Here is a 23,489-nt window from a genome sequence, read left to right on the forward strand (position 1 = left end):
TCTATTTAATACATCACGTGAAATAGCATAGAAACGAAAACATTGAAGTGGCGTTCATTGCTCTGACTCGTTTAGTAGCGATTATGTGATTAGAACATAAAATGGCCATGGCTAGAAGTGACGAGAGAACACCACTGTTGGTAGACATCGAATCTTTGGATAGCTACGACCTCAAATCGTTTAGTACGTTGCCCCCTGCGTTAAGCCCTGAAAGTGGCGATAAGAAATTAACAGATCATGATGAGTCGAAAGAAGAATTCAAACTGGTTGCTGTGTTTGTAGTGACGTTCGACACTAAACACGGTAAGTTGTGAGGCCTGAGAGTGTCTGGGGGGCGAGGTGTGGGGACCGAGTCACCACCTCGCTTGAGATTTTTTTACACTCAACAGAGTTTTATTTCAAGCTTGGCTCCAAACTCTTTTAGCCTTCTTGGTAAAACTATATTCCCTAGCCGTATCGTATGTTGTTACATATAAAATTTCACTTACTGGTAACTTGATAATGTTTATGCAGGCAACACAGTGGAGTGGAGTTACCCAAAGAGTATTGACTTAGATGGGGTAGAATTCAAGTCAATGGCTAGCGGATTACACCATGTACTAAAAGATTTTATGTGAGTTACCAAACCACAGTTAATGATGTGTGTTGTGTATGCAAACTTCACAATCTCATAGTGGTAGTTACCTTGTGAGCCAGAACGATCTGTGTAGGGAATAACCAAGAATTCTGAAACTAAAAATGAAATGGTAATGCTTTGGGTAACAGTAGATCCATGTTTACAGGTGTCTTCAAAATGAGCTAGGCTACCTATTTTGTTGCAACTGTATAAATTATCTGGTCATTAAATGTGAGAGAAAGGTATTCATTTATTAGTCTGGTATGGGAAGTTAGTGATGCAACACGATGTAGAAATTGTTTAATTCCTGGAGAAGTTTACATGCTCTGTGTTATTGCTGTTTGTGTTTTTGAAATATTTTCCGGGGTATTTTAAAGTGGCCGTCTCCAAATTGTTTTAAATGCACAGATTATGGAGGGTGTGTATGTGTACTGTATATCAAAACTCAATGTGCTATATTATATATTTTTGTGCATTATATGGATTCTCCATGTACAGTGGAACCCGTCTTAGCAGCTACCTGTATAAAAAGGCCACCTCTTTAAGAAATACAACCTTAAAAATACAACCTTAAACTTCCATTTGAGACATTTTATAATCTAAAGCAGCCTACAACCAATAAATTTGGCCCAAAGGTGACCTATTTAAGACAAGTTCCATTGTATTTTGTTGTCTATTTACAAAAGACAATGTTTGTTGTCATATACATCACACAGATATTTTAAGGTCAACGATTACTATGGGTTGAGCTGTTATGAAAAGATTTCAGTTAGCAGTATACAAGAACGAGGGGCCAGGATGAAGTCAGTTGGTGTACTGTCTCACACTTATCGTCACCTTCATCTTCATCGTGAATTTCTACAAAGACAAGTGAGGTAGGTGATATTTGTACGGTACGTCGACTAATTTGTGTGCTTGCATGTGAGTAAGTGTGTGTGTTTGTGACAGATACAATCTGTGAAGGAAAGCTATATGTTACAATGTCTTACATCTGCATGGTCACATTTCTCTTTATAAATAGACTGAGAACTCTAATCAGAATCTTCTGTCTATACCCCTCTGGCTTGTCTTTAGTAGATTAATTTGGTCTCCAGTATTGTCTGGTGAAGCCTTGTTGTATGCCTCGCCCTTCTTGCTTTTGATTTGCCCTCCATCATATTTCAGAGTTCTAAAATGGTAGAGAACAGGTTATATGTACCTTACTAGAAAGTATATAGACATGCAGTTTACTGATTTGTTTAATCATAATTATGGTTTAACCAATTAATTAAGCGACCATTAGATAATTATAAAGTTAATATTTGTTTAACCTATGAACTGCAGTGTGTGATATCATCATATTGGAAGCCTTCATTGAGTGGTTATACAGTTAACTATACTTCACTGTTTAAGATGAAAATTTAATTTCCACTAAACAGAAAGCACATGTAGTGCTACCTACCTGTCCCTATGATGTAGTATATCAGATAACATTGATGATGTTATGACTGAGTGGCTAATTGTACTACTATAGGATTCAGCTGGAGAAGCCTGGTGGCGATTATGGCTCGTTAGAGGAATACCTTCATCATTATCCGCAACGTGTTCCTAATCCACTACCATCCAGTGGTTCTGATCCTCAAGCTATGCAGGTGTGTATAGTATGCGTAGTGTGATGTGTGTGTAGTGTAGTGTAGTATAGTGTATGGTCTGTTGGGTACTACTAACCTTGGAGAATCTGCCTGCACTGACTCTTAGTACCTGAATAGCTATAGTGCACCACTTTGGTAGGTATGGCTATAGTTTTGCTCTGTGTGTGTAGGTAAACCTTATGTGGATACAATAAAGTTATTCTATCATACACATACACAGCTTGCGTACATATAAATATTACATTGTATAGTAATTCAACATACAAGGGAAGTTTATACTAAGAATACATGTCCATACGTACGTATAAGGTACCCACAAATTATTAAGTGTGAAAACATACATCCTAACAACACTGTATACACACAATATCTAAAACTAAAAGACAAACATATTGTTGAATTTTATAGTACTTGAAATTTATTGTTTACTTACAGCACACTCATCCAGACGGTTGTTTCAGTGATTTCATGCAGTTCTTCGGTCCACACATCTTTGTGTTGTGGAGACTAGCCCTCCTGCAGAAGAGAGTGATCTTCTACTCTCCTCCACCTGTAGGAGAAGTGTGTCATAGAGGTAAGTATTTTATTCATGTATGACATAGATAGTTTGTATCCCATGTGGTTGTTAAGTTTGTGTGCGTGCGTGCGTGTGTGTTCCCATCCCTGTTTGTCTGTCCATACCATTGTAGAATATACTGTAGGCTTTTTTTGAATGGCAGTTTCAAATACTGTGTTTTTCAGACAGTTGAAATTTCTACTGTGCATGGCTATTGCACAGATGTATGTACAAGTGACCTTTCTTGCTATGTGTCAGCCTTATAGGATAGCAAGAGTAATGAAGCAATTTTTGGTTTAGTATTACATATATACTGAAATCCCAAAAGTGTGACTGACTGAGAGATGCTACATTAGTACTAGTATTTTTAAAAATTGTCAATGCCAAAGTAGGGACTTTCCCACTGAGCTATGTTGTAATACCATCATTCATCTCTTGTTTCACAACTTTTTATTGCATAGATCCATACTTCATTTTTAAACGGACAATTTTTAGTTTGTTTAGTTTTATGTTGTAGCACAGCTAGCTACAGTGTATCTTGTGACTGCTCTATTAGAATATCATTTGAGTGACTGTTGTATTAGAGTATCTCGAGTCAGCCTTAAGGGGTGTGCAGCTAGCTAGACCAATAAGGGGTGAGGCTTGTTTACCGTTAAGTAAATAGTTAGATTGTTAAGAGGTGTGGTCTCCGTACTCTATCACTATTAATCCACCTAGATCTTTATTTGATGAGTGCGGTCGCGAACCTATCGCAAACGGAATCCCAATTGCAAAGTTGCATATATCTAGCTAGTATACCTCTTGTAGTAGCACCGGGACTAAAGCACTTCTGAAATCCAACTCTGAATTAATTCTGTGGCATCTCTATATGCTGCTGAAAGAAAGTGTTGATATGGAAAATCAATGCCTCGATATGGTTTTGATGTTTGAAGAAGAAGACAACCAACCTGATTGAAGATAAAAGGCACAGAGGGAACACACTCGTTGGAACCCTGAAAAGCACATTCCACTGTTGAGTTTGTTATTGTGGCGTAAAATGGTGGCCGTGTGTGTGCTGCTTTGTTTGGCCTCTAGGCTTGCGACCGTGGTCAGTGAGTGAGTGAGTGGAGTGAGTGAGGCAGACGAAATTTCAAGTTTTGGCGATTTAAAAAAAAAAAATCTATATCTGGTCACCAGTAAGCGTTTTCTTGTTTTATTGCTATATTTCATGTTAGATGGACTAATATTATGGCACAAAAGTGATTTTTTGTCGCATAAGATGCTTCTAGGATGGTATTTAAAGGTGGCATTTTAGGCGGCACATGTCACACGTCACTTTAGCAGCAGCAATCCCTACTTAAACAATTACTGTACTATTTGATACAATTATACCCTTGGGGGAGATGCTTGTCTACATGTAGTCAAACTAGCTTTATAACATTGTTTATTTGGGGTCCCATAGCAACCAATGTTAATAGCCACTAGTGTTTAGGTGTAAACAAGCTACCATACCTTTACAACTACTAATAGGACACCAACTCATTTTCCTAATAAAAAACATCGGAAAACATTGGGTGAAAGTATGCATGCTATCAAGAAAACAATCATGCAAATTATACATGCTTTACTCAGTGGTGCAAGTTTCAAGCCTATAAAACCTATTAGCAAGAGTTGTGAGGGGTAAGTCGTGTAGCATGAAGTCATGATGCAATCCCTATAGTCACCTTTAATGCATTAGGTTTCAGATTTAGATATGGCTTCAATAAGCAGCGTACTATATAGTGATATAACCTGTATTCTAAAGAAAGTCACTTCTTGAACTACCTTATGCGGGTTTTGTTAAGATGGTCACAGTACGTATATACAAACAGTTTGGTTAGTACCACACTGCTGCATTGTTTGTAAGCTGGTATGAGTGAAGAAATAATAGTATTATTAAATACAATGTGTGTAATTTTGACTGTTTCAAAATGTCAATTATAAATGCTCAGTAATTTTTCAGATGATATGTGCCAATTTTTTACACAATGCATTGGTATGTACATAGTATATACAAAGGACTCACAATGAGAGGAATTTTATATCAAAGGCCTATAGCCATTCAACCTTTCAAACAGTTTCAATTATCAACAGTTTCAATTATCACCGCAGTAAACATCCTGTTGAGGTCTCAGACCTCTCCTAAGGATTCTCTACTGGACAAGTAGATGGCTTAATGTGTAGCTTTCAAGTATTGTGAAATTCTATAGTAACTTGTATGTACATACCGGGAGCCCATAAGCCTCGCAAGGCACTTAAATGGGTTCCTGTACATACATAACATGTACTAGTGCTGATTGAACAATGTACACATGATGTTTGTTTTCTAATTTCTCAACCACCACAATGTTGTGGGTTTTAATGCATATACTAGGCCTGAATGATGAAGTGTAAGTGTATATGTAATAGTTATAACGAGAGCTTTGTCTGATATGAATCCCAAAGCCTGAGGGCATACGTACAAGGCAGAGTCTGAGTACAGCTAATATGTAAGTAACACTTTCGTAGCAGCCAAATACTGTATTGCTCCAAATTTTCAGTTAAAATTTTTTGTAACTGTACAGAAATTTGATAAGCACTGAATTTGTGCACAAAACAGCGGTCAAGATGAAATGAAGAGTTTGTATCATTACATGTACTTCAGCTACGTTGTGCTTCCATGTGATGAAACAGTAAATCCGATACTTTCTGTTTTTCACAAAGAAATTATGGTGCACTGCACAAAGTAACGAAGTAATCACAATGGTTCACACACATTCATTACGTGCAAGACTTCCTGAGCTGATTGTGGGGCCTAATTGCTAAGCCCTGTTGTGTTGAGTTTACTAATTGAATCAGATTATAAATCCTAAGCTGTTGATATAAGGTTGTGCTTTGTGCCTCAAGGTGTAGTGGGTAACCTAGCAACAAGCAAACAGCCAGCATTAAATGACAATCCTGTTGTTTTTTTTTTATTGGAGGCTTTATATGTGTGGCTTCATAAACCCCACCAGATCACATGCAAACACTTCATAGGCCTTTCACAACCCTTACAAAATCTATTGGCGACCTAACAGACTTGCAAACCCTTGTAACTTCTAGCTACTTCACAAATTTATTTTTTACGAAAACTTTGTTGAGGGATATCACAGATAATTTCAGATAAGTGAATAAATTAATGTTTTGATCAAGGAATGTTGGAGTCATATAAGGACTATGTACAGAGTTAACTACCAGCCTAGAGTGATAAGCTTTGTTGTAGAGTGATTAGTTTGTGTTATCCGTAATGTGGGTGTGGTCTGTATCACTAATGTGCCAAAACGCTTGTGAACAAGCTATAGCACTAGTACTCGTCTTAGTCTTAACCCAACGTTTCCCAACTTGTAGGATAGCAAAGATGGCGAAACATTTCAGTCTAAGTGACTTTATGGCAAAATAATCACATGGGTATTCATTCATTCTCACAATCGATATAATCAGCTATCCGGGCTACATATGCATGTACAGAACAGATGTAACCCAGACAAATGGCCAACTGGGCTACATTGCAAATGCAGCCCTGGTGGCTCCTTTGATCAGTCTACACACTGTGTGTTGACATTTTGTTTCAGCCTTTTAGTAATAATGAAAGTGTTTGATCTGTCTTGGAGTCAACATGTAATATAACTATATAACTACACCACTGTATGTATATTCAGTATAATCATGACATTTTTGTGTTACATGCGATGATCATGTGGTTGTTGTTTGTAGTATACTGTACTGCACTATTGACTGCACACAAACTGGATGGGAGGGCTATACAGACTGAACATAATCCACAATTCTATATCAATGTGGCTGATATTGAGGCACTGAACAGCACCAGAACCTATGTTGCTTGTACGTACATTATTGTAATACTACGTGTAGTTACTATGTGTTTGTATTTTTGTTTGAGTTGTGCTCATTTTTTTAAGTAGTATTGCAACTGCTTCTAATAGTGGGTTGTAGTTTTTTAAAACCAAAAGTTAAAATTTTGGTTGAATTTTGTTTAATTAAGAAAACATGTGTCTGGAAAGTATATTAATGTTATGCTGCCAAATATTGAGAACTTAACTCATTTTTGTGTACATACAGGTACAACAGAGAAGATATTCCAAACAAAACTAAACCTCTATGATGTATTTGTGGACCACTGTACTATACACACGCATTCACAATATGTCGAGCCATTGCTCAGAGTATCCAGAGCAGATCGGGAGAGATTTGAACATCTAGTAAACCTGAGGTGAGTATAACTACCCCTCCCCCATTGGTACCATTCTCATTATTATCCACAGGTCTAATCATCTCACTACTAAGGCAATGTGGAATGGTAGTAGAATGGAACAAGATGACTTGGGGTTTGCCGAGTAAGTGAAAATACCTATTAGAAACTACTAGTTGCTTGGTTTTTCAGAGGTAGTACTTGTTCTTAATCTTTGTATTCTAGAATGACAAGACAAGTTGTAAGGTGTACTTATATTATTGTATAGATTCTTTGCTGAGATGAACACTGTGTTATTCCGTACGATGATGGATGTTTCATCATGTGACGATCATGTTATGACAGTGGAGGCAATCGAACACTTGGGACTGGACGCGGTTCATGATAGGAACTTTTTGTCTGATCTAGCTGTGTTGTATGGCTTTGATATCGTCGTACAACGATCCACTAGTTTATGCTGTTATCCTGATCTCAATGAGTGACCATAGGAAAATTATTCTCAATTTCTCAATCAAGATTGTACGATCTTAAAAACTAAACATGAAATGCTTAAATGTACTGACATTCTAAATATCTAAATTTTTTACAGTGTATTTTTGTGTGTGGTGTATGGGTGTTGGTGAAACATTTACAGCAACAAGTATTTATAATACAAATTGTGTTTCCTTCTCAAAGCATCTTGCCTTAGTTCATGAGGTAATGGTGGTTTCTCCACTTTGTACACTGGCTCTGGCCATTCTATAGAAGATACAAGACAACTCTAAATGTTGTGACCAGCACATACTAGAACACAAACAGCTAATTACAATGCTGTACATGTAATTCAGGGGCTTTTGTGTGCAAAGTAAACTGGCCTGCTAAATAAGGTCAGAATAATTTATTAGAGTAGACACGTGCTTTACACAATGACATGCAGAGAATGCTTTTTAGGCTTATTTGTCTTCCTGTCCACTTCTACACATACTATTGAACTACAGTACACAGACACTTGTACAGAGAGGATGTACACATACTCATCACATTCTTGTAAGTATTGGTGACTGAACTGTCCCATTTTGTCTGGAACAAGTTATATCCACATGGGATGACTTTATCATGATCAGAAAGAAACCTTGAAGTGGAAAATGTCCTTCTCTCTAACCTACACACAACAATGTGAAGGAATTCCACTGGTCCTATGTGTACTTACAAGTTTTCTGTTGCTGGTAGTAAATCTGAAGGGAGTGGCTCTTTGTGACTGTAGACTGCAAACACGTATCTATGGTAACCACTACCCTGGGGCGGTATTGGTGGTAGATAAGGATACACCTCCACTCCATCAGATAATGAAGTACCACTGATGTTTGTGCTGTGTACAACAACCAGTGTGTGTACAGGATATGTATGCAGCTCATATCAAAGGACATGGATACAACAGCTATGTAACAGTAGAACATTACACAAGTAAGGCCCACAACTGGTGTATTTCAGACATAAGAAAACATCAAAACACTCTAATAGAACATACAAATAATACGCACTCTACTTACACCATCCAATGTAGCAGTTCTGTTGTCTGGTCCTGGAGGTTACCATCTACCACACAATACAGCTCACCACTATAAGTTGCTATGGTAACCCACCTGGATTAGTCATAATCATCGTCCATAAATGATTATCATCATTATGAGGTGGTAACTTCACGTTCGGCTGACTGACAGTCTGGAAATAAATTGCTACATTAATGAATTTTACTTGACTATTCCAATGAGTCTAGTTATTGCATAGACTACCAAAGATTGGCGACTGTTCTATTAGGATATTTTGTGACTATAAAAGATGTCTGTCAAAAGGAATCCAGGAAACACATGGCAATATTGCATATTACAGCTTCAACAAATGTGACCGGATTTGCAAAAAGGGGTCTTCCACACACATCCAATATACCAATTTTGACGATAAATAACTTCAGATTACAATATGCTATTGGCTTGAAATTTGGGCTGTAGTGAGAACCCACATAGGTTAATTGCTGGAGAAATCTTGAAGTTTGTATGTGCTTTGACAACTAAGTTATGGTCTTCCAAATTCATAGAATTGGATGTGTGTGGAAGACTCCTTTTCGCAAATCCGGTCACAAATATTGTGTATCACTAGCTGTGAGTAACATGACTGTTCTATTAAAACATTTGTCAATTTTCCACCATACTTCAAGAGTAGGAGTGGTTAGTACAGTTGTACAGCTAACACAAGCATCTTCTCTTCATACAGACCATGTCCCAGTGGATACATACCTTGTTGGCTTCCATGATGTTTCCATGGTAAACATGTTGAGATCCATAACTAATTGTGGCAAGTACTTTTGGTAGGAAGGATGTCCCAAACACATCACGGAATATCCCAAACTGTGTCCCGATAGTTTTGATGTGCATAAAATATTGTCTTGTACTCCTGTACTCCTCAGCAACTTTATCCAATGGAATCAACACTGAAATGATAGAACTAAAATAATGCTCACTTAATGGTCACCTCCTTAACTTTAATAACTTCGTCATATGTAATGACCATGTTAAGGAAGTCCTAAAATGGACACCTCATTAGTGACCATTCCAAACATGGCTAAGGTGTATGTCTAACACACCTTAGCCATGTCTAACAGTCTACACACATGTCTAAGGTGTATGTTCACACTATCAAGCCAGAGTGTTATCAACTTGGGCTATTGAACTCGGGTTGGCACTTGTTCACACTACTACATCTGACACAAGCTCGATAGTGCAAGCGCTGAATAATAATTAGCTAAAAAACAAGTGCACAAGCTTTTGATTATTTAGGCGCTAAATAAAAATGCACCAGAATTGTAGCGAAGAAGTGTAGAACCAGCTGAAATAAGTTGCACAATGTTATAGCTGCCATGGTTAAGCTAGTGGGTGCTCCTTTTGCCAGGAATATTAATGCGTCGTTCGAGCGTAACTGTCATAAAGTCGAACTGTGGTACATCGTAGCCATTTTGAAGAACAGTTTTAGAGCATAGAATATACTTGCTGTGTGGCCAACACAAACAAGTTATATTGTAGGCCAGCTCGGAATGCTGTATCCCATCCTGGGCCAACCCGTGCCAGCCCACCTCTCCTTGTCATGCCGTGCTGGACCTAGTTTGGCACGGCTCGATTGATTCACACTGCAATTTGTTTCGAGCTGTGCCGTGCTCTACCCGGGTTAGAAGTTAGTGTGAATGGGATGTAAGGTGCACTTTATGACCTCATTAATAAGATCACCTCATCGCAATGGCCTTGTCAAGTAGGTCCCAAACTATAACTAAGGTGTACTTCATGACCTCATTAACAAGACCACTTCATCCAATAAGTTCTATCAATGAGGCTTGTATGTTATTTACTGCAATGATATATACAGTACCTGTTGTACTAACTAGCACATATCAAGAAGTCTAAGATTTAAGATATTTACAGGATACTGAAAAACTGTTGTCACAAAGCAAAGTGGTCTCATCACTAATTTTCATTTACGTATGTAGTAATTCTACATAAGTAGAAATTTAAACCAATTTTGAGATTTAAGATACCGATTTTCTCCAATGGCCTACAATTTGTTGTTGCTGTTCCCTCAGGGGTTTTGATAGGTGTCTACACTCTAAGCCAAGCAGACATCTACTGCTCCACCAGCAGTAATCCACTGGGCCAATCACTTTAACTACAAGCTGTATGAAGTGTATTTTTTAGCCACAAAACTGAACTGGTGTGGAGCAGAAGCCATAGAGTGTGTGGGTTATCACTAGGCCAACGGCTGTCCTATCAAATACCATGACACATATGCATAACTGATGTGTAATTACAAACATAATATTATAATAGTATAATCAATTACTCTCACATTTTCTAGTTCTTGCTAACTCTTCCAATGCAGGACTAGCTTGATTCTCATGAAGTATCTTCTTCCTCTCCAAACGTTCTAACTTGGCTGAACTTCGGGAACCTGTCAACGATAAAATGACCAGATTTGATGGATTGATCTTATGAATCATGTAATTGTCTGAGCTCACAAGATGGACAACAATACAACAAGAACTATCACTCATCAATAAATAATTAGCTATACAATGTATACAAGTACATGATTTACATAACTATTAACAACAAATACTGGAGGATGTGCACAAACTACAAACGCTATGGCTTGATATTACAAGTATAAAGAAATTTTAAATTAGATGCACAGTAGGGATATATTCACTTCTTATTGTTTTACAGTATTTGGACATTACGTACTAGCTACTCCAATCCAGCTTGTTTCAAACCTTTTATTGCAGCACTATACATTGTCCCTACTCTGATTTAAAATTCCTAATTTTTTCTTAAACTTGTTTGTGAAGTTTTTTTTGTAAGCTCATGACCGCTAAATAGCCTGCTTTTCACAAAACCAGTCACAATATTATATAGAGTTAATCACAGCACTATATACTAGATTATGACTCATACAATAACTGATCAGTGAGCATGGCTCTACATAAGCCTGCAGATAATAATGGACGTGGATTCGTGCATACCTACAGACTGACGAATGGGCATGGCTACCATATGTCTACAGACAGTAATCTACATAAGTGGGCATGGCTCATGAAAGAAGCAGGGCTACGTTATGATGGTTATCACATGGCCACATCGTTACATTAATTAATTTAACACATGGGGTCAGACCCGATAATCTGTAAAGCGGGACCTGAATGATCCGACTCAGTTTTAACATTGTTACTAAACTATATTTATTGACTTATACATTGCTAGTTCACCGCGAGTCGCTCTTACTGATCAATATCAACAGTGAGCCACGTGTGTTCAAATAGTTTGGCACAACGACCACATGTATTCGAATAGTTTGATGTAATATACACTGGTAGATGGAAGCCGTACTGTAGTCTATTAACACTCAGCAGTAGAACCTTGACTGATGGCCATGGTAAAGAAGGATAAAAGGTAAGACAATAGCGCAAGCAGTGTAAGAATATACCAAAGGTTTTTTCTTAAGCGAACTAGAAACGTTTCTACAAAAGAATTAGGGCTGTAGCTGTAGCCAGTTTTCCACTACGCTTGACTGAAGGCGTCAGGCAGGCAGGCAGGCAGGCAGGCAGGCAGGCAGGCAGGCAGGCAGGCAGGCAGGCAGGCAGGCAGGCAGGCAGGCAGGCAGGCAGGCAGGCAGGCAGGCAGGCAGGCAGGCAGGCAGGCAGGCAGGCAGGCAGGCAGGCAGGCAGGCAGGCAGGCAGGCAGGCAGGCAGGCAGGCAGGCAGGCAGGCAGGCAGGCAGGCAGGCAGGCAGGCAGGCAGGCAGGCAGGAAGGCAGGCAGGCAGGCAGGCAGGCAGGCAGGAAGGCAGGCAGGCAGGCAGGCAGGCAGTAGAAAATTCCATTGAATAAATTTTTTTTTTTAAAATTCTGTAGCAACTTGATGGAAACGTTTCAGGTCAATCTGAAGACACTTTTGGGCTTGATTTTACCCAACCAATACTGTCATGTTGTTGTATGATTTAAACTAATGTACCTATTCTGGAGCTGTCACCCTACGTATATGCAACAAGCATAGGCTAGTCATAAATAGTAAGTTACCTGAAGGGTAGGGGTAGTCTGCTACATTGCAGACCATTGCCGAGGACTGGAACTTATCAATTAGAGATAACTGCCTGTACTGATTGATATGCTGAAGCAGAAGGGTCTGCAATGTACCAGGCTACTCAAGGGGTAGGAAATTTTGTCATTTAAACTTTAGCAAATTATGACTTGGGGTTGGTGGAGCATGACAGTGACAAGGGGTGGTCACTACCAAAAGTTCTGTAGATCCATCTGTGATCCAGATCAAGGTTTTTGATTGATGAAAATATAGCTTGATCACTTGATTTTGCCTTAAAAACTGCCTTGATTGCTTGATAATTTAGCACATATTTTGGTAAATTCTCGTTTTGTTTGCAAGCTAGCTTAATTATACCACATTCTAGGACGTCTTGATTGCTTGATTCAGTGCTAATTTACCTCTTAATCGCTTGATTTAATTTTGATCCCAGTTGCAGATAGTTCAGGTCAAAGGAGGTACGACATACGTTAAGCACTATCAAAAAGAATTCATGTTAATTACATGTTTTGACTTCTAAACTGATACTTTAATTATGCCTAAATTACGGGATTATAGAGACATTGAATATAATTCCAGTGCTATTCTCTTCTGATGTTGGTGTTAGCCCTCCATTTCGTGCGGTAACTCATCGTCACGTGACGACATCTTCAATCGCCCTGTATATTAATATCAAACCACTAGGGATCAGCAGGGTTCACCATTCCATTACATTACGGATAAGAAAAGTTTTCAATTGGCACCTAATTTTCAATAAGTTTGCTCTTTACAAATCCTGAGCTCACGTGAGTGTGTCGTACCTCCTTTGGGTTTAGGTATATAGTGGCTACCCCTTGCATTGAGGTGCATAAATGTAAAGTGCACATGTGTACACGCGACATAATGCAAACTACATCACGATCATACCAAGGCAGCTGGTGGTTGAGAGCCATCTACATTCGATACTTTTACTCCAACGCAATAGCCCAATAAGTCTTCCTGACTGCATCGGTGTGCAAAACCAATAAGCGTCACTATTCTAAATAATGAGCTCTATTCCAAATAAAGCGCAGTAAGTTTACGGTACTGAAGGTAAAAACGTCTAATTTTCGAGTCGTACGACCATGCCTTCGCGTGTGTCATCTTTTTTCTCATTAATGGTGAGCTGCATTAGTATTAAAAATGTGTTTATGACTTGTGCTTTGGAATTTGTAGTGTGGATTAGGAATGGGAAACATTCTAGGGATCTACTTGGCACAGAACTATGAGGTGAACCCTAGTAGCTCTACTGATTGTGTGGCTGTCACTCCATATTAAATATGATATTGGTGTGAGTTCTGGGAGGAGATGTCTGTAATTATCTAACAATCTCTTACCAGTGTGCAAAAAGAAGCCACTGACAAAACCTCAAGCTGCACACACTTGGATTCATAGGCATATCTACAGAGGGGTGGAGGACTACAGGGGCTAGTTAGAGCCCCTCCACTTTTATTTTAGTAGAGGCTCCACCTTCAAAGACTGATATACTCTAATAGAGCAGTCGTATACATACATACTTTCAAGTCTTAATTGTAAGGCCAAGCTTTCAAAAATTTCCTGTGGGGGCATGCCCCCAGACCCCTCTAGAAAGAGCAAGCAGCTCCACATGCTGAGTCAGCTTTGCACATTGCACAGGTTGAATCAACTAGTCACAGCCCCCTCACTTTAAACTTTGTCCTTGCTTGGATTTTATTGTAAGTGGGTTAAAACAATAGGACACCCCAGTTCAAGTGCTCTACTAAATATTGATGCTGAATCTCAGATCCCTGCTATTCCACCAATATCACTGATACTTGTTACTAACTAGCGACAGAAGATGCATAGCAAGCAACACCTAAATATGATTCCTGACAATCACATCGCATTTGCAGTGTTTTAATATGTATGTGCTACTGTGTTCAGTCCAGGGTGTGGTAGTTGCACAGTGGGTTCCTTCACTCTGGAAGAAATGTAGTACAGGAAATGCATTAGGTATGTAGCTGTTCACTTCATATTTGGTTTATCACTTAAACTATCCTTTTAATCTTTGGTACTGCTCTACTGTACCTGCACACATCAATATTACAGACCAGGTCATCGATTTCACCACATAATACATGTGTGTAGTATCTTGTTAGTGGGTATGTACCAGCCCAGCTATTGTGCTAGTTTAGCTTAGAGCATGATACCAAGAGTACATAATAATAGAGTAAGGAGGAGAGTGTCTAACTTCAGTGGATTCACCAAACTCACTGTGCTCAGACCTTGCGCAATCAACTATAGCCACCAAAGGTGACAAATGGCTTGCTCTATGAAGGAGGTTGTAGCACTTCTACTGCTTCAATTAGGAAATATCAACAGTCTTCTGTTCACTTTTAAAGGTATTGATTTATTACTAGAAGTTTTATGGATTGAAGTAGGAGGGTTTGAGCGCAATGTGTTTGTATGGATTATATTGAGAGTTAGACACTCTCCTCCCTCTTCTATTATTATGTACTCTTGATGATACGTAGGTGTCTAAAGCATCACACATAGACACAACTACAACTACTCAATCATTAAAAATCCATGCTGTAACTATTTTGTAAACTGTAGTTCCATGGGCAACAATCTTAGTATAGAAAAATGCGCTACAATTTATAAGCAAATTGTGGAGAATACAAAATTAATTTAAGCATAATATGTCAAGCTTTTAGCACTCCAGCATAGCATAATCAAAAGCGTAATAGTCTGCCTATCACTATACCTCACAATTAGCAGTGTTGGTTATCACTATATATGTTCTTCTAGGTGCCTAATATTTCAAGTTTATCAAATGCAGTCATCGGTTTGATTAGTTCATACAAGATTGAAGAAGCAACCAAGAAACTTCCTCCAGCAAGCAAAAATGACAACAATGACAGTAATGAAAAATAATATAACAAAATTGTACATATTATATTTGATCATGTGATGTGTGTATGAAATTCATCAGTTGTTGTCGGTGTCAGGAAAGAGCAATGCCACCAGATGAAAACTCCAAACTCTATGAATAAACAAGAATAATGTGTGTAATATACTAGTGTACACAGATGCTTACAAAATGGCAACAGCTGTGAAATGTGTTTTTGAAACAAGGATTACAAGATATTTTGTACCCAAAATTACAGTGTGTATCTGTATCAAGCTTTTAGGGATATAAATTTCATGGTTTTTTGCTCAGCTACATGTAGCAGCTGTCCACAAAAGTTTCATCAAAATTCTCTTTTTTCTCTACGATAGCCCTACTTGACAAGTTGACATGTGGTTTACATACCATGCAAGTTACATGATCTCCTAGAGATGTAACACTCATGTATCATCACACATTCATGTAGACACATGGTAACATGTTATGCATAACTTTTTGAGTAGGGAGCAGTGACGTGAAATATAATTATAAAATTTGACGTGAAATATAATTGTAAAATTTTCTACAATTAAGAGTGTTTATAATAATTTATTCTTAGGAAGAGATTTAGCAAATTTAAGAGGTATCTTCCTAAGCCTTCTGTAAATGCTATCAAATAGGTATCATCATTTCAGGGATCTTTTACAAATGGTAGAGGTGCACCAATATGACTTTTAGTCGATATAAAATAATAATCAAGCTGATAAACAAATCTGATCCGATATGATAGCATGGACATTTTCTCTAACAATTTGCACCCTAAAAAGTGACAGGGTGGGGCCGTAATCAACAATTGACATTACATAAACAGGCATTGCTAAGATATTACTAGATCAAAAGTGCCTATAAATAGATGTTTATGTATATCTGTATCTGCTACTTGTTTACACATGTTACTGATCCAATACTGATATGTAAAAACAAGGCCGATATAGTCAATAACGGATAGCCATAGCCAATCCGATTATTGGTACACATCTACAAATGAGACCATGGACCAGTGTTTCAGTTAACAAGGTGTCCCATATTTCTGTGTGCCCTTTCTAGAGTTTACCTGTCGTTGATCCATGAATTCAATCCAATCAGATTGTGCAGTGGGCAGTAGCCCCATAGTGTGACACTTGTACATGCCCATTGCCAGCCCCAACAGGTTGGCTAATATGTAGCTGAATTTCTGTAGAGCAGCCTGGTCACCAGTCAGTTTGCTGGAGACTACACAGAGAGATGTATTTTACTGAACTGCATGTGCCACTGAGGAATGCATATACAGTTCTCACACACACGTGCATTCCACATACATGCAACACACACTTACTACATTACAGTGCCACACCTTCACGATAACCAAGCAGAGCTTGTACTGGCCGATAAGCCATCATCCCCACCATCATAATAGGGAACAGTGATATCGAGTTGCCAGCCATGTACATTAAAAATAAATTCATCGGTAGTTGTTTCCATGGCCCTAAGGCTATACCCCAACCCTGCTTGGTGACAATAGTTGAGTCATAAGCCTCGGCAGTGTCCTGTGTGTAAGACATCAAAATTGATTACAGTAAGAACTAGTGTAAAAGATAGTTGATTATAACTGCATGTTATACTCATAATTACATGGTTAGAAAAGTTTAAAATTTCAAGCTAAGAGCACATACGTGCATCAAAGCCAGCTGTTTTTTGATCAGATTTAGCAAAAATTGGGAATCTTTTGGTCCATCAATTTTTTTCTATTTAAGTACAGTGGCGTAACTAGAACTAGACTGACACCAGAGCCTAGTACAATCAGTGGCGTAGCTTACCAGAAGGTGATGGGGTGACACCCCCACACACACAGAACACTTTATGTCATGATTGTACAAAAAGGCTAATGACCCAATGATGGGCTAGCCAACATACAGTGTAGTAATAGCTAACTTATCATATCATATCCAAATAATGTAACCACCGCAGATTGAGCCTCATCTCACTCTCACGTGTCTCAACTGTACTCCAACATATTCGTCCATGATCAAGTAGAGCTATACATCACTGGCAGTATATTATAATGCGTTAAGCTATTTACGTTAGACACTCCTGGTCACACTGATTTCGTCCACTGAATTTAGTGAATTACAGATTCCAGTTGACTCCTTATCTCTATTTCAGAGTAATCCCCTCTACTTTAATATATAGCAGACCATAGATCCTTTACACCCCACTCTCTCAACAATTCATCGCCTCGTAGTGCAGTTTATCAGTGATATCTCATGCCTCAATTGCAGAAGGTTAACCGCCTTTGTTTAAATGCACTATCACATGAGTAAGCTAGTCTAATAATAGAACAATAATTAGTGTGAGTAACTAATATTTTTGTTACTTATCTCAAGCATGGACGATCCTTTTGTTAACTGTTGCATCACACGTTTGCTAAATGGAGTGAGTGGAAGTGTTGAAGAGAATAGCACTGAAGAAGCTGGCCATATAACATAACTGTTACCATGTGCTAGGACATGTGCTCAACATAATTTTCATGGTCTAAACACCACATCCTAATGTATGTACGTGAAATTTAATTTAAGGGGCATGGTAGTTTGTGCCTCAGTCAAATCGATCAATGGTCCACTATTGCTCACTAAGAGATACTCTAGAGTATAGACCTAAGACCAGTAAGTCTTCTTTGCTGTTTTGTTCAAATTTTTGATACATTGCCCATGATGCGTGACGGTTGGCCAAGCCTATCTTGGCGTCGCGGTATACAAAATGTCTGTTTTCAATCTAATAATTTGCTGACACCTGGGTTTAGTTACGCCACTGTTTATGTACACAGTAGAACTTATTAGTTGGCTCACATCAGTATGAGGAAAGTTCTCCAAATATCCTGGAGGTGATTCAATGGTACTTTTCCTGTGTAAAAATAAGAATGTTTTGTAATATTACCACACAATAGAATCAAGAGTTAATAATAGTGAAATACTACCACTATTAATAACTCTAATTGATAGTATGACATTAGGCCACTCCAAATAAATTCTCTGTACCACCCGCATCTGCTCATTGTCAGCACTGAAATATTTCATTATTCCGTATCTTCTATTTGGATACTGTTACAGCCTCATTAAAAACAATTTTGTACAGTGTCAGCTCACATGTCTCAGTGTGCTGTCAAGTCACATTTTTACTATACCTGCAGCTTAAAAGATGAAGATACAAGTTTAACAAGTATGCTTTTATGCAGTTTGCTATGGCTGTGTTCAGGCTTGAAAAGCTACCAATCTTTAGTATAGAAAATATAAAAATATAGTGCAGGAACACTGTCATGGTAAATAGTCTCATTTGATACATCAGTTACTCAGATTTTCACTTAGGTTAGTGGTAAACACCTAGTCTCGCGTGGCCAGACCCTTTCCACGCAGCCACTTATCGATTGGAGATTATAAGCAGTGCGCTACAAGAGCCTGGAATAGTTCGTGATTTTAAAAAATACTGCTCTCACCAGTGGTTGGTGAGTGTTAATTGGCTCACGCAATCTCTTAATCGCCAGAATGGTGTAATTACTGAAGAATGAGCTGTAGAAGACCTCTGGGAAAGACGACTAAAGACCCGTCTGGGTTTTGCGTTCTACCTACCATTGAATCTTCAACAAATACGGTTGAATATAGACAAACGAGCTCGGTTCATCTTGGTTTACAAGGAAATTAGGGGCGAAAGATTTTGAATGGATTTGCCGATCAGAACAGACTAAAGATTCGAGGGAAGATTCGTTGTATTTTGTCCCTTTGTATCTTAGGTGTTACTTGGTCAACCAATCGTCACCAATGTGCTGAAAATTTTTACGTTCACAAACTATTCCAGACCCTTGTAACACGCTGCTTATAATCTCCAATTGATAAGGGGGCATCTCCAAACTGATTTTGGTACGCTTAACGTCATAATGACGCTAAGTTCAGACCCCCCCCCCCCTCCTTCCTTAATGTCACACTATAAAAACAATGTATTGGCAATAGCACAAAACGTTATATTCTTTACCTGAAAACATAGTCTACAAGCAGTACAGCTGCTTAATCACATCACTTTCTCTATTCCTAGTTGTTTACACTATAACTGCTTTAATAAAAATTAATAACGTCATGGCCTGAACCCCCCTCCCCCTTAACGTCATTATGACGTTAAGCGTACCAAAATCAGTTTGGAGATGCCCCCTAAGGGTCTGGCCACGCGAGACTAGTAAACACCTTGTACAGGCTCAACATTCTGTGTTCACCTCCAGTGCCTAACTGGTAAAGTCGATTACACAACATAAAATACTCTTGCCTGACAGCACAGATAAAGAATTCGTTTACAAACATGCACGTTCTTGTAACAAACAAGAACCCATCCACAACACAATTTTCTTACTTAGAGTTATCAGGGAAGTCTATTCTCCACTTTTGCAATAGTGTATTAGTGTTCTTGTGACTCTTGGAACTCATCTTGATGCGCTTTAGTTAGAGTAGAACAACTCGTGTGGTGCGCGTTATTTAGAACACCACAAGGTCAAGATGTTCTTGATGTACTATATAGACGATAAGGGAGACCGCGTGTACACGTTGAAGGTGTGTTAAATAGTGTGAATGCTACAGTTAATTCAGTGAGCAACCTGTGGGGAAGGGTTGGCCATACGTGCATTCACTGTTTTCTGAGGTGCATGGCTTGAGCTGTTTACTATACATCACATTTTAGCCTACGAAAGCTTCCATGACGGTGCATGAATGCAACTATTGAGTGTGGGATTTTGGCACCACGTAATGCATTTATAGAGATGCTGCAATTCACTATAAATAACGCTACTGAACTGATAGGAGTTGTGCTAAAAATGTTTGAGTCATGACTTCAAAATGTTTGAGCAGTGCATGTAAATGTCACAATGACAGTTTATCTGCTGTGACACAATACTGAGTAGGGACACCAATAGATGATATGCGTGTTCTAATAGCCGTAGAAAATTTTACGAGAATTCGTAATTAATGTATTTCTTGAAATCTCAACGGTGTCACGTATTGAAGCAGCATTTCTTGAGAGCTACCTAACGTACGATTAGAAGAATATGTCAAGACGCCTGTGCTGTGTTTGGGGTTGTACCAATAAAAAGGGGAAATGCCCAGAAGATATCGCTGGAAATCGGCTTTGTGGCTGTCCATTGGCACGAAATCATGGTTGTCCCAAGCCTCAGTATTTAACGATGCACAGTATTCATAGTATGCCCGATCATGTCAAACAAGTTGTCATTGAAAAGATCAATCTTACCAGGCAAGGTGGACGGCAAACTAAGTGGCAGCCTTCTAAGGAAGCTGTAATTTGCAACATACATTATGCAGATTGTAAAGGACCTACCAGAGATGAAAGTGACGTTCTTCCAATTAATTTTAAAAGACCAAGGAACTATCCTGTAACTAGTTCTGCACCAAAAAAGAGAAGGACATTGGAGAGGAAGTGGCCAACTCACACAAATAAACACAGAGACACATAACAGTGGCCAGCTTACACAACTGATAGCTGACAGTAATCTACACACACAGCAGGTCAGCGAGGAGTCTGATGATACACAATCTGGTCAACTCGCACTTCAATGCACTAACACAACTGAGAATACACAGCAGCTCAGTGAGAGTACACAATCTGGTAAACTCACACTACAATGCATTAACACAACTGAGGATGCACAGCAGCTCAGCGAGGAGTCTGATAGTACACAATCTGGTCAACTTACACTACGGTGCAATGACACAACTGTGGACTTAGAGCAGCACAGTGAGGAGTTTGACAACTCACCAACTGATCAGCACTCACAACAACAGTGTGAACGGAATGATTTCCAACCGAGCCAAACTGCTTCACACACTGAACACAGAGGGCCAGATCTACCAGTCTTACAAGTGGCAAATCATGAATTAAGAGTTGACTACAATGTGGAGAATCTAATGAAGGAGAATGAAGAGTTACGTTTAGAAAATATGAAGCTTAAGGAGCATATTCAATATCTTAATACTCATATACAGAGACTTGATGTTACCTTGCTCAGTGATGGTCAAGTGAATATGTACACTGGAATATCACGTAAGCTTTTTGACTGCATTGATCGCTGGTTACAGCCGATGTTGTGAAAGCAAACGACAAGTGAAATGTTTTCACCAACCCAAAAGCTTCTACTTGTTTTGATGCGGCTCCGGCAAAATCATTCACAAAGCGACTTGGCGTGCCGCTTCAATGTTGATCAAAGCTCTATTTCACGTATTTTAAACCACTGGATTCCTCTTCTGAGTGCTCAGTTTAAAAGGCTTATACAATGGCCGCAGACATGCATTGGTCCATCTGTAGCGCCATATGATCTGTTGCCAAACTCAGTAGCTATAATTGATGGCACTGAAATTTTCATTCAGAGACCAAGCAACCTGGCAACGCAGAAGTCATCTTATAGTGATTATAAAAGTCACACAACCGTCAAGTACTTGGTTGCTGTTGATACTTTTACAGGTGTCTTCGTTTATGTTTCTGCAGGTTTCTCAGGCAATAGCAGTGACAGATTCACCATTGAACACAGTGGAATATTGGAAAATCTGAAACCAGGGCAAAGAATTTTGGCTGATAAGGGCTACAATACACGTGACTTGTTTGCCCAGAAAAGGTGTTTCTTGACAATACCAAGCATTTTGAATGAAGGCATACTTGCAGCTCAAGAGGCCAGACAATCTCGAAGCATTGCCAGTGTGCGAATAAGGGTGGAAAATGCAATCAGAAGGATAAAAGAGTACAAGATATTTACTGAAACATTATGTAACCGTACAAACAGAAAGATAGTCGATGACATGGTAGTGGTAGTATGTGCGTTGTGTAATTTAAAAGAAAAACTTATAAAGTAGTTATAGTGTACTAATGTAAATTGACTAGCTTTTTAAATACAGCACCCAAATTTAAATTATCACAAAAATAATTGATTACATACTATACAACCTAGACAAAATTTCGATACCCAAAGTTGTCATTGTAGAAGTGAGTGAGTTTTTCTTTCATTTCACTCCACAAATCATTATCCGGTACAATCCTTTCGGTGTGCAGGTCCACTTTTGTCCAGACAATAAAATCACAAAACTTTGCACCAGAAAGTGCAAGCTGGCCTATAATTTGAAAATAATAATCATGTGATCACTTTAACCTTGTTTGACAACCATCAACAATGCTTAAGCAAAATGATGGATCCTCACATGCCTTTTCAATGGAGCTGTCACGATGTTTATACGGACACTTCACTTCTATGATGCTAAATTCTTCATTGCCAAGCAAAATGATACCATCAGGAGATGTGGCTAGAAAAGGATGCTCAACACTTAAGAAAACACCACACTCTTCAACTTGGGTACCAGTTGCAACCATGTATTGCTGTATAGCATTGCACTCATGGTCACATCCCCACTGTAATGCTGCTGAATGTGGAGTTCCATAGTCACCTAAGACAGTTTTTATTAAGGATGGAGGATAGGAGTGTCGAAATTCTCTGTTGCATACTCTCCCAAAATTACTAGATGTAACTCGCCATTGCCTTGCATCTAACCAGAGCGGATTATTTCGCTGACCAACACTCATATTCTGTATCAGCTGCACATCCTCTGCAGTGGGCTTTAATGACTCAACCAAATCTCTTACATTAACTTCACGATCAGCACATATCTCGCATAATTTGTCCAGAGGGTCTATTAATGCTGGATTGGCACTCGGTGATGGAAACGCTTGTTGGCTCCTGTCTGATTCCTGAGTAAAGTAATACTGAATACCAGTATCACAACCAGCATCTTCCAGTCCTTGTAGTAAGCCATCTAAAGGTGCCAAGGCACCAGTGTATGGAAAATAACCAGTTGATGATGATTTTCCAAAATCCAGGTCAGCAGAAAAAG

The 23,489-nt window shown here is 38.8% G+C and overlaps 4 protein-coding genes and 1 long non-coding RNA gene across 5 annotated transcripts in view; 3 read left to right on the plus strand and 2 right to left on the minus strand.

Moving 5' to 3' along the window:
* Window positions 1-4: 4 nt before the first annotated feature.
* Window positions 5-7,705, plus strand: LOC136264549 (DENN domain-containing protein 11-like). Its single transcript, XM_066059319.1, has 9 exons — window positions 5-303; window positions 514-613; window positions 1,333-1,491; window positions 2,130-2,247; window positions 2,683-2,821; window positions 6,554-6,682; window positions 6,920-7,070; window positions 7,123-7,194; window positions 7,318-7,705. The coding sequence occupies exons 1-9, from the start codon at window positions 102-104 to the stop codon at window positions 7,529-7,531; spliced, it is 1,284 nt and encodes a 427-aa protein (XP_065915391.1). The 5' UTR covers window positions 5-101; the 3' UTR covers window positions 7,532-7,705.
* On the minus strand, window positions 7,553-13,708 carry LOC136264550 (large ribosomal subunit protein mL38-like). Its single transcript, XM_066059320.1, has 8 exons — window positions 13,569-13,708; window positions 10,920-11,021; window positions 9,323-9,516; window positions 8,672-8,750; window positions 8,579-8,624; window positions 8,239-8,397; window positions 8,063-8,190; window positions 7,553-7,787 (listed from the first exon to the last, which is right to left on the minus strand). Exons 1-8 carry the CDS (start codon window positions 13,648-13,650, stop codon window positions 7,678-7,680), a joined length of 900 nt encoding a protein of 299 aa, XP_065915392.1. The 5' UTR covers window positions 13,651-13,708; the 3' UTR covers window positions 7,553-7,677.
* Window positions 13,676-15,629, plus strand: LOC136264553 (uncharacterized). Its single transcript, XR_010705175.1, has 3 exons — window positions 13,676-13,801; window positions 13,857-13,910; window positions 15,450-15,629. It is a non-coding gene; the product is annotated as an uncharacterized lncRNA (long non-coding RNA).
* Window positions 15,548-20,106, minus strand: LOC136264552 (ER membrane protein complex subunit 4-like). The gene is made up of 5 exons (XM_066059323.1): window positions 19,960-20,106; window positions 18,414-18,468; window positions 16,922-17,114; window positions 16,643-16,800; window positions 15,548-15,684 (listed from the first exon to the last, which is right to left on the minus strand). Exons 1-5 carry the CDS (start codon window positions 20,031-20,033, stop codon window positions 15,646-15,648), a joined length of 519 nt encoding a protein of 172 aa, XP_065915395.1. The 5' UTR covers window positions 20,034-20,106; the 3' UTR covers window positions 15,548-15,645.
* Window positions 19,775-23,489, plus strand: part of LOC136264551 (uncharacterized) — a 46,980-nt gene continuing 43,265 nt past the window's right edge. The window contains exon 1 of the mRNA XM_066059322.1: window positions 19,775-19,787. The gene's annotated coding sequence lies outside the window, so the exon portion shown is untranslated. The remainder of the gene's footprint in view (window positions 19,788-23,489) is intronic.

Source organism: Dysidea avara, chromosome 8 (assembly GCF_963678975.1).
Source record: "Dysidea avara chromosome 8, odDysAvar1.4, whole genome shotgun sequence".
Classification (NCBI taxonomy): Eukaryota; Metazoa; Porifera; class Demospongiae; order Dictyoceratida; family Dysideidae; genus Dysidea; species Dysidea avara.